The 15,547-nt window shown below is 42.0% G+C and overlaps 1 protein-coding gene across 1 annotated transcript; it reads right to left on the reverse strand.

The window, feature by feature from the left end:
- Positions 1-359: 359 nt before the first annotated feature.
- On the reverse strand, positions 360-4,313 carry LOC109185014 (zinc transporter 4, chloroplastic-like). The gene is made up of 4 exons (XM_019335009.1): positions 4,002-4,313; positions 3,853-3,907; positions 1,753-2,465; positions 360-1,035 (listed from the first exon to the last, which is right to left on the reverse strand). The coding sequence occupies exons 1-4, from the start codon at positions 4,014-4,016 to the stop codon at positions 580-582; spliced, it is 1,239 nt and encodes a 412-aa protein (XP_019190554.1). The 5' UTR covers positions 4,017-4,313; the 3' UTR covers positions 360-579.
- Between the last annotated feature and the right edge of the window lie 11,234 nt (positions 4,314-15,547).

Here is a 15,547-nt window from a genome sequence, read left to right on the forward strand (position 1 = left end):
AAAATATTACATTTTTCTATATTACATTTTTCAGTATAATTATTACATTTCTATCTTGAATTTTGATCCGACCCAAATCATTTAACTGACTCAGACGGTCCCACACAAATTTTTGTTATTTAACCATTATCATAACAGTTTGCATTAATAAATTATGGCTGAAGATCAGATTCTGAAATCCAAATTGTTAGACTTAAAAATATAGCCATTTTAAATTAGCAAATTGCAAGCATGCGACTGGTGCAAATTTAAAGTGGGGAAAAAGTGCAAAGCCTGTGTCCCACACTCCCACCACACAACAATCAGCACCTCCTTCCCTTTATTGGTACCAACTTCATGAAGGTGACACTGTGACAGTATTGAAATAGAAAGAATAATAGCATTTCTTAACTTTTTTATAAATTCAAATTTGGCATTCGCTTTTCAACTCCTCCACCACCTTCACCCACTAGGTTATCAACCATCACTTTCCTCACCCATATTAGAAAGAAATAAAAGAACACAAACAATGCTTTTATTGGATTTCCTAAGAAAACAACAAAAGCTAAACAGCATATGCATGCAACAAATTATGTGAATTCAAGCCCATATTGCCAGAGATGACATCAGTAGAGACCCTAAAAACAGGCAAAAATATGAAGCTATCTGAAGCCTGGTATTGCAGCTCATCTTTTTGCTCAAGAAATCGGCGGCAATTAAGTCCACCAAAGCCATGTAGACTAGGATTCCGGCAGAGATAGAGTCGAAGATGCCCTCCACTACCATCGCTCTAGGGCTACTCGGATTATAGAATGAGGAAACACACAGGCCCGCAGCAATCCCTAAGGGGGTTGTTACAGCAAAAAACGTGGCCATTAGAGTGGAGCGTAGAGTCCTAAACTGGGCCTGCGAAATGCATCCTCCTAAAGCAAACCCTTCAAAGAACTGATGGAATGCTAGTGCTGCAATCAAGGGTCTAATTGTGCATGGACTTTCTGAAACCCCAAGCGATAGACCAATAATCATCGAGTGAGATACTATACCAAGTTCCAAAACCTGCATTGAAAGAGAACATAGTTACAATTAAGTGACAAGTGCAAAGGCAGTGTGGGAAACTCGGCAGTGGCAGTGTGGAGATTATGTCCAAAGTGGACAGATCCCTTGTGCGCACCGGCCTTTGGCCATGTTTGCTGAGCCATTAAGTACTGTGATTTACATCCTCCCAAATGCTCTGTCGGGCCGGGTGTGGGGCCCTTGGGGTTGAGGATTCAACCTTTTGGGGGAAGGAAGTGCAAAGGCATGCAACTGACCATAAAAAAATTATTTAAGACTCCATCAATATCAAATAGCATACCTAATGTTTAAAATATTATGGAGTACAAGTCTATGGGGGAAAAAAAAAAGGCAAGAAACTCTATAGAATGCAACCTCTCCTGGATTCAACCTTTTGGGGGAAGGAAGTGCAAAGGCATGAAACTGGCCATAAAAAAAATATTTAAGACTCCATCAATATCAAATAGCATACCTATTGTTTAAAATATTACAGAGTACAAGTCAATGGGAAAAAAAAGAGAGAAGGCAAGAAAGTCTATAGAATGCAACCACTCCTGCTAAAGTCAACTTCAGTTAGGCATGAGTACAGTAGAGAGAAAGGCCCAAGTAGCAAACAAGTAAATATATAACCAAATAGTGACAAAAAAGATAATAACGTATTAGCAATGAGCATAGAGAAAGCTACTATAAAGAATAAACCCATACGGAAATGGGGATTACCTGCGAAACAACTACATGCCTCACACCATTTTCCTCATCCCCATGACCAAAACTGTGTGAGTGGGAATGTGAATGACCATGTGAATGCTCCTTTGTATGGCCTTCACATGCACCTGCTTCTTGAGAGTGGCTATGTCTATGATGAGCTGCATGTGCATGCATCCCAACAATGTGAATTGCGCCTCCTTCTTCTTCCCCAAACAACTTCCCATTCCTCCCTTTTGTCTCCACTGGAACAATTACAGTGTCAGACTCTGAATCCACAGATTCAATATGTGCTGTTTGACTTTGTTTCTCTTGCTTCTTTTCATAATACTGGGTCCCAACAAAATCAACAACCAATGTAGCTAGTGCTGCCATCATTGCAATAAATCCAGAGAATGGGAATTTCAACCAAGGATATTCAGGTAGACAGGGATTAGTCAGTTGCTCAGTTGCATCAGGTAACATGTGAACAAAGCCGGTGGCAAGGATGACACCAGCTGCAAAGGCTTTGGCAGCAACAAAGAGATTAGAATCTGTTTGAAGGAACCGTCGCTTCCTGCCAATTAATGGGACTGAAACTCCAAATGCACCAGCAATGAGAATAGCTGCAATAGCAATCATTTTAAGGATGAAAGCAGATCCGCTGTCTTGGCAGTCCCCTAACTCTTTTTCAGAATTGCCACAGCTGTGGTTAGACAAAGATTGAGAGACATTCTGCAAAAAGGAGTCTGTTTTGAACCATCAAATACCGAGAATTAGTTGTTTATCTTCTGACGCTTTATTAGAAAACGCACATTGTTCATAAAACTCCTACATGTCTGAAGTGCAGACTTGTCAAAATTTTAAACATTATTACTTTTACTCTTCTTTCTAGGTTGGGAAGAGGGGGCAGAAGCTCAAGCTTTAATGCCATAAACATTTGAGCATTATAGGAAATGTTAGTCCGAATTCTTGATTATTTAAAGGGTTAAGACTAACAAGTAACAAACACATGCTGAAACAACTAAATAAACTGGCCTACACATCACACCTAAGAATGGGTGAACTTTAAGAAATTTGCACAGAAAATGAGGTTTCCATTATTAGACTAATGCACCTATATATATAAAATGGAAAATACTACTTGGACTCCCAAGTTCTACTTCCTACTTTTATTTCTTCACTCAAAACTCCCTAATTTTATTCCCTCACTCAAAAATTTTAATTTCCTTGGACGCACATAATGAATGAACCTATCATCTCTTGCCACATCAGAGTAAAAAAGTAGAGAATAGGAGTTCATTTAGTAGAACTCATATAAAATTATAAGTGTTTTCTCGGACACGCTTTTAAAGCGTCGAGAGAGAAAAGTACTCCCTCCGTCCCATTTTATGTGTCTTACTTCCCTTTTTCATTTGTCCCAAAATAATGTCCTCTTTCCAAAATTGAACATAACTATCATTCTACATTTCCCAATTTACCTTTTTGACTTTTCAAATTTCTAGACAATTAATGAGGTAAGTACAATGTACTTCGTACAAATAACACCTACTTTTGAGGTGTAAAATTGGAAAGTTAGTAACATTTGTTTTGTTGTATTAAAAACCGTGCAAACAATCAAATTAGGGACGGAGGGAGTAATCAAGAAGCTAAAATGACATTTTTTTTCCTGACCAATGGTCATTCAAATCTGAACCTGCTAAAGTCAACCCAACCCACCCCACCAGAATTAATTCCATACGCGTAGAAACAACATAAAATCAAATTACTTCAATAAGTCGGTGAAGAGAAGAAACCCCCCAGCAAATAATCAAACAGTTGATGGGCAAGTAACATAACACAAAATTTCAAATTCAGAGGACCTTTATACAATTTTCGAAATAAAATGCAGAAAATAACTTAAAACAACACTTCAAATCCATTAATACGAGCAAATTAGAACTGTGACAAGGAGAACCTCAGCATCTCCAAGTTTCGATGAAATTCAGTTATATCAACAATAAAACGGAAACACGAGATTACTAATTCAGACAACCGAAAGCTGAATTCTCTATCCAAAAAAAAAAAAAAAAAGTTCAATATTGATCACCAATTCATGGCAAAAACCAGAGACAAAATTGGAGTTTGTTGATTCACCTGTGAAGACCTTCGTCTTCGCTCTAATTTGATCCATGCAAAACGGAAGAAGGCCCTAAAACACACAACACAGAGCAATCACAACGAGCACAAGTTTAAAGAAAGAAGGAATTCAAACAAAAAGGTGACATGGGCGTTGAAAAGCGAACCTCAACGAGTGACATGATTAGAGAAGAGAACAGAAAACTCTATTCTGTTGTTATATTTGCGGTGGCGAATCTCGATGCAGTGGAAACTCGGCCTGAGAGAGTGATAGCCGATAGGCAGATTATAGATTGAAGATTCTGGGTGGAGAGGGGCTTTTATGATTTATCGTGCGTAGCGGCGCACAGATTACCGGTAACGTATGGATATAGAGAGAGAGATGAGAGAGAAAGAGAGATGTCGACATTTTGATGAAGAAATGGTGTCAACTTTGAGACAGTAAGGTGCCTTGGCAGGGGAATGAGAAAGAGGGTGTCGACACATCTCAGTAATTTATAAGTCCCATCCATTACCCATGAGCCAAACCTCAACGATTTTGTACTATGTATCTATTTGTAGCTATATTACCAAATTTCTTTCTTCTCTCAAGAGTTGGAATCCCTAATCGGAACAAAACATACGAGATGATGTAAATTACAGTAATTCAGTAGTTAGCTGTCGAGTTTCGGACATTGATTTATTACTTTAAGAGTTAATGAACGATTTAGTTCCTCAATCACTTATTCATTGATTTGGTCCTCGAAAATATTTTTTTTTTAATTAGTTCCTCCGGCAGTCAATTTGGTCCCCGAAAATAATTATTTTTAGTCAATTTAGTCCTTTCGACCATCAATGGAAGACAGCCTGAGGGACTAAATCGACTAAAAATAATTGTTTTCAGAGACCAAATCGATAAATAAGCAATTGAGGGACTACATTGACAATTAACTAATAATTGAGGGACCAAATTGTTCATTAACTCTTCCTTTAAATATTATCTATTCAACCAATGAGTTAAGTCTGTATAGACAAACCAAAATCGCAAGAGTTTGATTCTTACTAACATTTTCTTGTTCAAATTTTATTATACAAGATTTTGTAATATAATTTATCAAGATTTATGAGTTATTACATAAGAGTGAGTTTATTTATGTATATTCTCAAATTGTAATAGTTAATTTTTCTCTGTCACCCAAAACAAAAATAGCAAAGCAAAATTTTGTAATCCATTTGATTAGTGTTAATTATTCCGTGTTCGTTTTGGAATTTAATAAAGGAATAATGATTGATTTTTTGTTCCGTGAGATTACCAAATTTCTAAGCATAAGAAATAAAATATTTATGAAGCAAATATTAGGGATAGCAAACTTTCCCCGACCTCGTGGGGATTTTCAATTCCCGTGATCTAGCGGGGATGGGGACGGGGACATGGACGGAGATATCTTTTCTTGTTCATTTCATCCTCGGTGCATTATATTTAATTTTGTTTATTTAAATATTAAAAATTATATTAAATTACTAGTTTGAGTATAGAGTTGACTAGATAAGGGATTTCTCAAATTTGAAAAGTCTTTGTGGAAATAGGGACGAGAATGGGGAGCAAGGCGGGGTTCGAGGACATAGACAGAGAGTATGCTCCCCGCCTCGTTGTTATTCCTAAGAAATATTGAATTACTTAAAATTTTAGAAGAATGAGATTATTTTAAATATAGAATTCATTTTTTAAAATATTATGTTATCTAAAGACGTTTTACATTTCTAGAAGAGCTTTTCATTCCATTTTTTGATCCTCTAACATGATATACTAGATTGATTTTGAAAAAACATGAAATATAATTTGTATTAGTAAATTATCCCTGCAATGCACGGATAAAATTTTTATATTATATAATTAAATAATAAAATTAATGATGAAATTATAAATAATTTTAATATTTCAAAGTGTACATTTGTTTGAAATTATAAGATTTGTATATTAGTATTGAAATTGATTACTTAAAAATTATATTAAGAAAAGTCTAAACAAAAAATACAAGGAAGAACATGGCTAATTGATATTATTTTAAGTAACAAAAATATACTATAATCAAATAAAGAGAATCTCTATGTTTAATTATCATAGTAATATTAAAGTGTTAAATACAGATTGGTAATATAATATGGACGTAATATGTGTATGTTTAATTTCCTTTAATTATGAATGTAATATGTGTATATTTATTTTTCTTGAATTACCCACCATAATATATGTATATTTAATTTCTTATATGAACATGAAAAATTATCATTAATTCCAATAAAAATGAGGTGGTTTTATTATGATTACTATATGGTAATTAAGGAATATATATTATTCTTAATTAATATTATGCTAATTATGATGTCCATGTAATCTTAATAATTATGATAATTAAGAAGTATATATATTATTCTTAATAAAATAATATGGGTATGCTTAATTTTGTTTAATTATGGACGTAATATGTGTATATTTAATTTTCTTTAATTATGTTTGTAATATGTGTATGGTTAATTTTCTTTAATTATGTCCACAATATGTGTATCATTAATTTTCTTAATTGATTAGATAAAATATATATTACGGCAATTAAGTATAAAAAACAGTTTAATAAAAGTATAATGTGTGAATTAATTTTTTAATTACCATAATTATTAAGATTTTATTCAAAAGTAACCATTAGCATAATTTTATGTGTAATAATACGTGAATTGGAATAATTTACATAATTGTATAGACGTAATAATTTGTGAATTGGAATAATTATCATAATTTTTTTTAATCTTCTTCAATTGTGGTCGTAATATGTGTATTATCAATTTTCTTAACTGATTAGATAAACGTTATATTACGAAAAGTAATAATTCCTTAATTGCTATAATTCCTTATTCAAAAGTAATCAAAGAAAGCGCACGGGTAATTGATATTATTTAAAGTAAAAAGTATATAAAATCGAAGTAAGAATATTGTACCTAAGTTGATGCACTAAAGTACCTTAATTGCTATCGTTAGATCTAAATGCACTAAAATAATAAATTAGTATGTTTAATTGTAATTTTTAAAAGTTCAGGTACCTAATTACTTTTTTCATATAAACTTTATGATTTATTTGGCTTTTTCCCCTTTAAAAATTAAAAGGAGAAAAAGAGGAAGAAAGTAATATTTAAGCTCTATTTTACATGCCTATCTAAAATTTGAAATTTTGGCTAAAATATTAAAGTTAGAAGCAAGAAAATGGAACTTGGAAACTTTAAAACTGGGGTAGAAGTATTTGATAAAATTAATATTCAAAAATTTAATAAATAATAATAATAATAATAATAATAATAATAATAATAATAATAATAATAATAATAATAATAATAATAATAATAATAATAATAATAATAATAATAATAATAATAATAATAATAAATGACACATATGTATTAACGGCAATTTGAATATATATATATATATATATATATATATATATATATATATATATTCTAATCATATGAGAACCACTCCCCAAGTGAGAACTTATGGACAATCAAAACCATTGATCTGTAAGATCGATGGATGAGAAATCAAGTAAAAAAAATGAGTTTTTGAGTCATTTTCATACATATTACAAAGCTTTAAAATGACCGGGGTCATTTTCATAAATATTACAAAGTTTTGTTTATTTTCAACCGTTAGATAAATCTACTACATTAGTAGTTTAGATTTGTCCACAGTTTCTCACCTGGGGCATGGTTCTCATCTGATTATGGAAGGGTTTGGCTGAGAATATGCTCCTAGGTAAAAAGTGATGACTAATCTGATCCATCAATTTGCGTAAACCAACAATTGCAAGTAGCTTAAAAATAAGGGAAAAGAAATGGGTCAGTTTTATAAATATTTCAAACTTAAAAATATGCCACAATTATAAATTGACATATGTTTTTGTACTAAAACTCTCAACTATTGGTGATGGGTGGCATTGATCAATCATTACCTTTTACCGGAGGGGTTATTCTCATTTCAACCAACCTAGTAGGGGTGACCACAGCTCGGTTCTGATTTTGAAAAATGGTGAACCAGAATCAAAACCTTCAATGATGGTTCTAGTTTCGGTTCTGTAATAACCTGCGGTTCCTGTTTGAATAGTCGGTTCTAATTGGATTTTTATTTATTTATTTATTGTCAATCTTGTTTTCAATGTTTAAAATAGTCCAAATTCAATAATTAATTTTTTTAAAGAATTCATTCTAAAATTGTTTTTTAAATAGTTATATCAAATATATAAACTTTAAAGTTAAGCTAAAAAAATAAAAATAACTGTTATAGTTAAACTTTAAATTTTTATTTAAAATTTAAACTTTAATCAAATACTGTGTGGTAGGGAATACCCCGACCGACATGCCTTCATCTTTTTATTCTTATTTGTGCAGGTTACAGGTCGGATTTCTCAGAAGAACCCAGTCGGTTCCCGACCGGGCATCACCCGACCGGCGTCGTCGACCACCGAGTGGTAGCCCTTAGGCGAGAAAGCTGAGAAGAGATACGTGGCAACGCTATGTGCTGATAGGCAGGGCACCCGGGAGGACGACACGTGGTTGCTACGTGAGTGACATGCCGAACGGCCGGACTTGTGTCTCCGGCCCAGCGACTATAAATACCCGCGGCTGCAACAATGTGAGGGACTTTTTGGACGATCGAAAGGCTATTGTTAGAGCATCCCGACCGCAGTCAGTCGGCCCTCAGAATAGCCAGTGTAGATTGTACTTAGGACCTTCACATTGATCAATAAAAGACATTTATTTGCTTTAATTGGTCTTATCTTAGTTTATTTACCGCTTACGTGGCAATTAACACTATCATTTTGGCGCCGTCTGTGGGGACCGTGCACGAAAGTTAACGTCTTGACGAGCACCCGTCCTTTCTATCACAATGTATCCCTTCGCATACAACATGTTCGGCGACGATCAAGCGGATGCGGCGAGCTCATCCGATCATCAGCCGACCCAGTATCAAGGTCAGACAATCGACCTTAATCTCAACCTCTCACCGCCCCATCCAACAGCTCAGTATCCGGCCGCCCAACAGCCGGTCAATTACATCCAGCCAGGATATCCAACACCCGGTCAGCAGCCCCAGTTCCCCGAGCAGTATCCTTACCCGGTCTCACCTCCTCCATACGGGTACTGGCCCGGTCAGCCGATGTTCTGCATAACACCGGCCGGCTATCCCCCTTACACGCCTGCGTACACGGCTCCAGCTGCCGCCCCTCCGATTTACCCGACTGCTCAAGTAGAGCCGGAGCATCAGCCCACTTCCCGGGCTCGACGCTCGGCTCGTTCGCGGTTGGGGTCGGTGGGTGCCGAAGCGATGGAGGTACCACGGCAGGCTCTACAGGTACAACCGGAGGTCCAGGCCCAAGCGGAGGACCCCGAAGAAATCAACCGGGCGGCGGCTTTTCAGCGCCTCCGACCGGCGATGCGACAACGATTGGGACCACAAGACCCGAGCCAGCGCTCGGGAGATGTACAGATGCAGGAGGCCAGCCAGGAGGCTTCATCCGAGCACAGTGGGTCGAGATCTCACCGTCGACGACGCGCCCGGGAAACAACCCAGGTCCAGACGGCCGAGCTCAACGAGACCCGAGGATTGCTCCATGATCTCCAGGCAGAATTCGCTCGGTTCCGAAACGAGCATGCAGTGAGGCCTCCAGTCGACCAGTCGTCCTTATTGAGGACACCCTTTACAGCGGAGATAATGGCTCAGCCATACCCACTCGATCTACAGGTCCCGGGGAACAAAGGTTACGATGGCCGTACGGACCCTGAGGTCCACGTCAATGACTACTACGGAAATATGATGATGATGGGCGTATCAAACGCCGTCATGTGTAGGGCTTTCTACTCAACGCTTTCCGGTCGGGCGGCGGAGTGGTTCCGAACGTTGTAGCCGGGCTCTATTGCGGACTTCAATGCCCTGGCGATCAAGTTCGTGCGAAAGTTCATCACCTCCAAGGTGGTGAGGAAGCTCTATATGTACTTGGAAAAGGCCAAGCTGCTTGAAGGGGAGAGCTTGGCCGATTTCCTTGTTAAGTGGAAGGCCGCGGTCGGGGAAGTCGAGCCAATGGATGATGCCACCGCCACCCACATGCTCCACATTTCTCTCCGGGCGGGTTATCTTTATCAAGATTTCATCCTCCATCCGCCGGCTACATACAAAGAGGCCCTTCGAAGGGTCACAGATTATGCTAACGCCGGCGAGGCAAACGCCGTGAAACGCTCGCAGGAGGTCGGGTCTTCATCCCGTAAACTGGCCGGCAGGGCGGAACACCGATCGGGTGATGACCATCCCCGATCCCGCACCAGGCCTGGTGAGTTTACGATCCTGAACCGATCCGCAGCAAAGGCCATGCAGTACGCACAGTCCTGAACCGATCCGCAACTATTAGAAGATCTGCTCATCCTTGGAAAGTTGGACAAGTGTGTGGGGAAGAGAGAGGAAACGAAGAAGAATACCGGTTGGAGAGATCATCGGCGTTCCCATCACCGCTCCGATCGTTCTGATCGTGATGGACGCTCCGATCGGTCGGGTCAGGACCGTAGAGACGATCGCCGAGATGACCGACGAGACCCTGACCCTCCATCAAGCAGCCGACCGGTAGGCAAGCTGACCATCCACGTAATCATTGGTGGATTGGATGACGCTTCCCGACCGAGGGAGAACTGCCCGGTCGCCATCGTAGATTCCCGAGACACCGGGAAGAGACAAAAAATGGAGCCCATAACCTTCTCCCTCGAAGATCAACCTAGCAGTGGTGACCACGGCATGGAGGCTCTCGTGGTTACTATTGACGTGAACGGGACGGACGTCCAGAGGGTTATGGTAGACACTGGGAGCAGTGTTAACGTCCTTTATTTGGACGTGTTTGAAAAGCTCAAGCTCGACAAGCGAGAACTGACTCCGGTCGGTGTACCCTTGTCGGGATTTACCGAGGCTCTCATCTACCCCGAAGGGAAAATTGTGCTCCCAGTTGAGATCGGCACCCCGCCGAAGTCGATCAAGACCGAGATGGAATTCGTTGTGGTCAATCTACACTGCCTCCACAACATCATCTTGGGCCGACCTGCGATTATGAAGATTGGTGGGATTATTTCAATACCCCACCTGTGCATGAAATTCCCCACCCCTAATGGGGTCGGTGTGGTCCGTGGCGATGCCCAATCTGTCCAGAAGTGTTACACCCGAGCGGTTAATAGGCGTGATTCTGGTACGTCTTCTCGGGTGAACACGATCACCAAGGAGGTTTCCAACGACCGGAAGGAGCAACCCGAGCCTTCCGAGGAGATCGAAGAAGTTCCCTTGTCCGAGGACCGACCAGACAGGAAGATCAAGATTGGCCGGGCCCTCACCCCCGAGCTCCGAGCAGAAATTCTGGAAATCCTCCGGGAGTTTGCTGATATCTTCGCATGGGGGCCTGAAGACATGCCCGGGATCGACCGGACGGTCATTTGTCACAAGTTGGCCGTCGATCCCGCAGCTAAGCCGGTCGTGCAGAAGACCCGTCACCTTTCATCCGATCGCCGCGAGTTCGTCAGAGAGGAGGTCAAGAAAATGGCAGCGATCGAGCACATCCGACCGGTAATCTATCCCGAGTGGGTGGCCAATATTGTCCTTGTTCCTAAGCCCCCAGCTTGGAGGATGTGCATTGATTTCACCGACCTCAACAAGGCCTGTCCGCTCGACCCATATCCGTTACCGAGCATCCACCAGATGGTCGACGAGACGGTCGGGGCCGAGTTGATGAGCTTCATGGATGCATTCAAGGGATATCATCAGATCATGATGCACCATGAAGATGAAAGCAAAACAGCCTTCGTCACCCCCGACGGGCTGTACTGCTACCGAGTGATGCCGTTCGGCCTACGCAACGCAGGAGCCACCTATTAGCGGATGGTCAACATGCTATTCGCCGATCTATTAGGCCGAACGATGGAGGCATATATAGATGATATGCTGGTCAAAAGTCAGGATCGATCCGACCACACTCGGGACCTCCGGGAATGCTTTCAGATCATGAGGAGGTACCAGCTGAGGTTGAACCCAACCAAGTGTACATTTGCGGTTCAAACCGGGAAGTTCCTCGGCTATATGATGACCAGGAGGGGAATCTAGCCCAACCCGGCCAAAGTTAAGGCAATTCTGGACATGCAACCACCTTCTACCGTTCGGGAAGTCCAGCAATTGACTGGTCGGTTGGCCGCACTCAGCCGGTTCCTCTCCAAATTAGCCGAGCGCGCCTTACCCTTTTTCAAGGTATTGCGCAAAGTGAATGGTTTCGTCTGGGACGACGAGTGCCGAGCAGCCTTCGACGAGCTAAAAGAGTATCTCATGTCACCAATTGTGCTCTCGAAGCCCGAGCTCGGGGAGGAGCTAGACGTGTACCTCGCCGTATCCGATCGAGCAGTAAACGCAGTATTGTGCCGAACTGATCCGGAAGGGGTCCAGCGACCGGTGTACTATGTAAGCCACGCGCTACATGGTCCCGAGCTCCGGTACTCCCAGCTTGAGAAAGTCGTCTATGCCTTATACATTGCCGCAAAGAAGTTGGCCCCCTATTTCCAGGGTCGAGCAATTCGCGTGTTGACCGATCAGCCGATCGGGCTAGTCCTTCGCACTGCTTCATCATCCGGTAGCCTAGTCAAGTGGGCGTTAATGCTGACCCAGTACGCGATTGAATACCGACCAAGACCAGCCATCAAAGGTCAAGCCCTTGCAGATTTCTTGGTCGAGTGCACGGCTCGGGATACCCGACCTCCAGAGGTCGAGGACCCCGAGGCCGAGTGGTGGTCGCTGGCTACTGATGGGTCTAGCAGCAAGAAAGGGACAGGAGGAGGAGTGGTAGTGACGAGCCCGGAAGGATTCAAGGTGTACTTCGCTCTTATGTACCAGTTTCACCCGACCAACAATGAAGCCGAGTACGAAGCCTTTGTCAACGGCTTGCAGTGTGCTCGGGACTTGGGGGCTGAGTATATCCGGGCTCAAATAGATTCTGCGCTCGTGGTCGGGCAGGTCCTCGGTGACTACGAAGTAAACGGTGAACGATTACAATCGTACCGGCACCTTGCAATTGAGAAGCTTGCCCTGTTCCGGGGGTACACCGTCCGGCACGTACCTCGATTGGATAATGCCGATGCGGACATCTTGTCCAAATTGGCCCAAGACGCCCCGGAACATATGTCAAAGATCGCTCGAATTTTGGTGATCCCAAGACATAGCATCCACCGATTGCCGATCGCACCTATCCAACTGGCAGAAGATAACTGGATCACTGATCTAATGGAATTCCTTGAGCACGGTCGGCTCCCAGACGACCCTCAGCGTGCTCGGAAGGCCAAGCTCAGGGCTCCTAGGTTTCAGATTCAAGACGGTCGTCTATATAGGCGATCATACGGGGGCCCGCTCATGCGTTGCTTGACCGCGTTTGAGGCGGATCTAGTGATGAAGGAATTGCAGTCGGGCATCTGCTCGTCACATCAAGGAGGCCGATCGTTAGCACGTCGTATCATGTTGATCGGATATTATTGGCCGTCCCTCCAGCTTGATTGTGAGAAGTTCTGTAACACCCCAGATTTTCAAGACATTTGAAACTTATAAAATAAAGGTATTATCTCATTAAATCCCAAAACATAATACAAGTGTACGGGGTGCTATGCCACACCTGAGCTAGAGAACCCAGGTGCACAGGCTAACTAACTAATATCCTCAATAATGGAAATACATAATGTGGCACGTAGGCCGAAAAGGGGACTATCTACTTCTACGTTCCGAGTTCTAGCGCGCTCCAGTGACTTATTCTTCTGTGCCTGAAAGCCAAATATATCTGTTCAGCGAGAGATGCTGGTAACCCACTCCAACGCGTTGAAATACAATACATATAGAGATATATATAGATATACGAAAACCATTATGAGCATGAAGATATATCCTACGAACTCTAGCTTTTAAAACCGGGAGTGACTCAACAGTTAAGGCTAGACACCAGCAGTAGACATAGCAAGCATACGCATTTCACAATAGATAAAGCAGTTACGACAAGGTACAAACGGTAATCATAATCCCATCATAGACAATCCCCAATATGAACCCCATAGTCACATCCCAAGGCATCATAGTCACAACTCGTCCATATCACACACATAACGCACATTGTTGGCGCCACGGGACCGATCGCATGCCCATACATGAGGGTCAGCGCATATAGCTCTGACACAGCCCCGCAGCACCATGCCCCGTATCGCAACACGGGGAGGTCGATCGCAACCGACCGATGAACCGCAGCTCATCATAATGTTTGATCGCAACCAAACAGTGGACCGCAGCCCAAGAGAGTGTCATCTGACCGCAGCCAGGATAAAGGACGAACCGCAGCTCGTATAGAAACGTTTGATCGCAACCAAACAGTGGACCGCAGCCCAAGAGAGTGTCATCTGACCGCAGCCAGGATAAAGGACGAACCGCAGCTCGTATAGAAACGTTTGATCGCAACCAAACGGTGGACCGCAGCCCAAGAGAATGTCATCTGACCGCAGCCAGGAATACCAATCTGACCGCAGCCAGCTTCTGAACCGCAGCTCAGGATAACCAATCCGATCGCAACCGAATTGGGGTAGCACGCACACATAACACATAGCAAGCACATGCAACCCACGTTACACATCGGGAAGGGGAATAAAGCGTATAACAAACCTATGCGTGATCCATCACATACTAAGGATAGCCCTAAGGGGTTCATACTTCTTTCACCTAGGTCAACGGGATACCAATTCAACTAGCATGCGATATAACAGACTCATAAACCTACGAACGGTACCCGAAACATCAAACTAGACATAGGCACGACAAACGGGGTCCGTTGGGACACCACGGGGATCGGGGAAACATCAAACGGGGAAACCGGGAGTCCGAGGTAGTGTAGTTTCCAGCGGGTAGCCGGTGGGTGGGGGTCCACCCGCCGGCTGCCCGCCGACTGCCACTGTTCCGGGCAGCGGGTGCCCGGCGGGCAACTGCCCGCCCGCCGGCTGCCCGCTGCCGGAGCTGCCCGAGAACACCGCGGGTAGGTGGCGGGTCCCCTACCCCCCACTGACTCTTTTCATCACTTTTCGCCCCGGGAACCGTTGTGGAACCCGAAACCATGCTTAGACACTTTACAACGCAATTAACAACAACAAGTAGACAATTAACGGATCAAATACGGGAAACGAACGGCACATGGCCTATCATGCTCTTCTAAACATAATCAACACCCAAACATGCGATTTCCCACCCGATAATCCAAGAATCAAAGCATACGGTACAACCTAGGGTTCTAATCACTTTTATATCAACAAGAATGCGATTCCTCTTCTAATTGCAAGATTCGGTAGGAACAACACATAATCATCAAGGATACCAATTAATCATCAAGAACATCATAATCATCAAGAACAACACATAATCATCAAGAATCCCAATTAATCATCAAGAACATCACAATTATCAAGAAACTCCCAATATCAAGATTATCAAGATTCCCCATGGAATCATTAAATCAACATCAATGATAAACATAGTAATTCGCCATTCACAATCATACGGGGGAAACCCTAAGGGGAAATCATAGCTATGAAAATAGGTTTTGTTGAGACATGGGTTACCTCTTAGCCTTAATTAATTCCTTGGCTATGAAGGATC

Source organism: Ipomoea nil, unplaced genomic scaffold (genome assembly GCF_001879475.1).
Source record: "Ipomoea nil cultivar Tokyo-kokei standard unplaced genomic scaffold, Asagao_1.1 scaffold1303, whole genome shotgun sequence".
NCBI lineage: Eukaryota > Viridiplantae > Streptophyta > Magnoliopsida > Solanales > Convolvulaceae > Ipomoea > Ipomoea nil.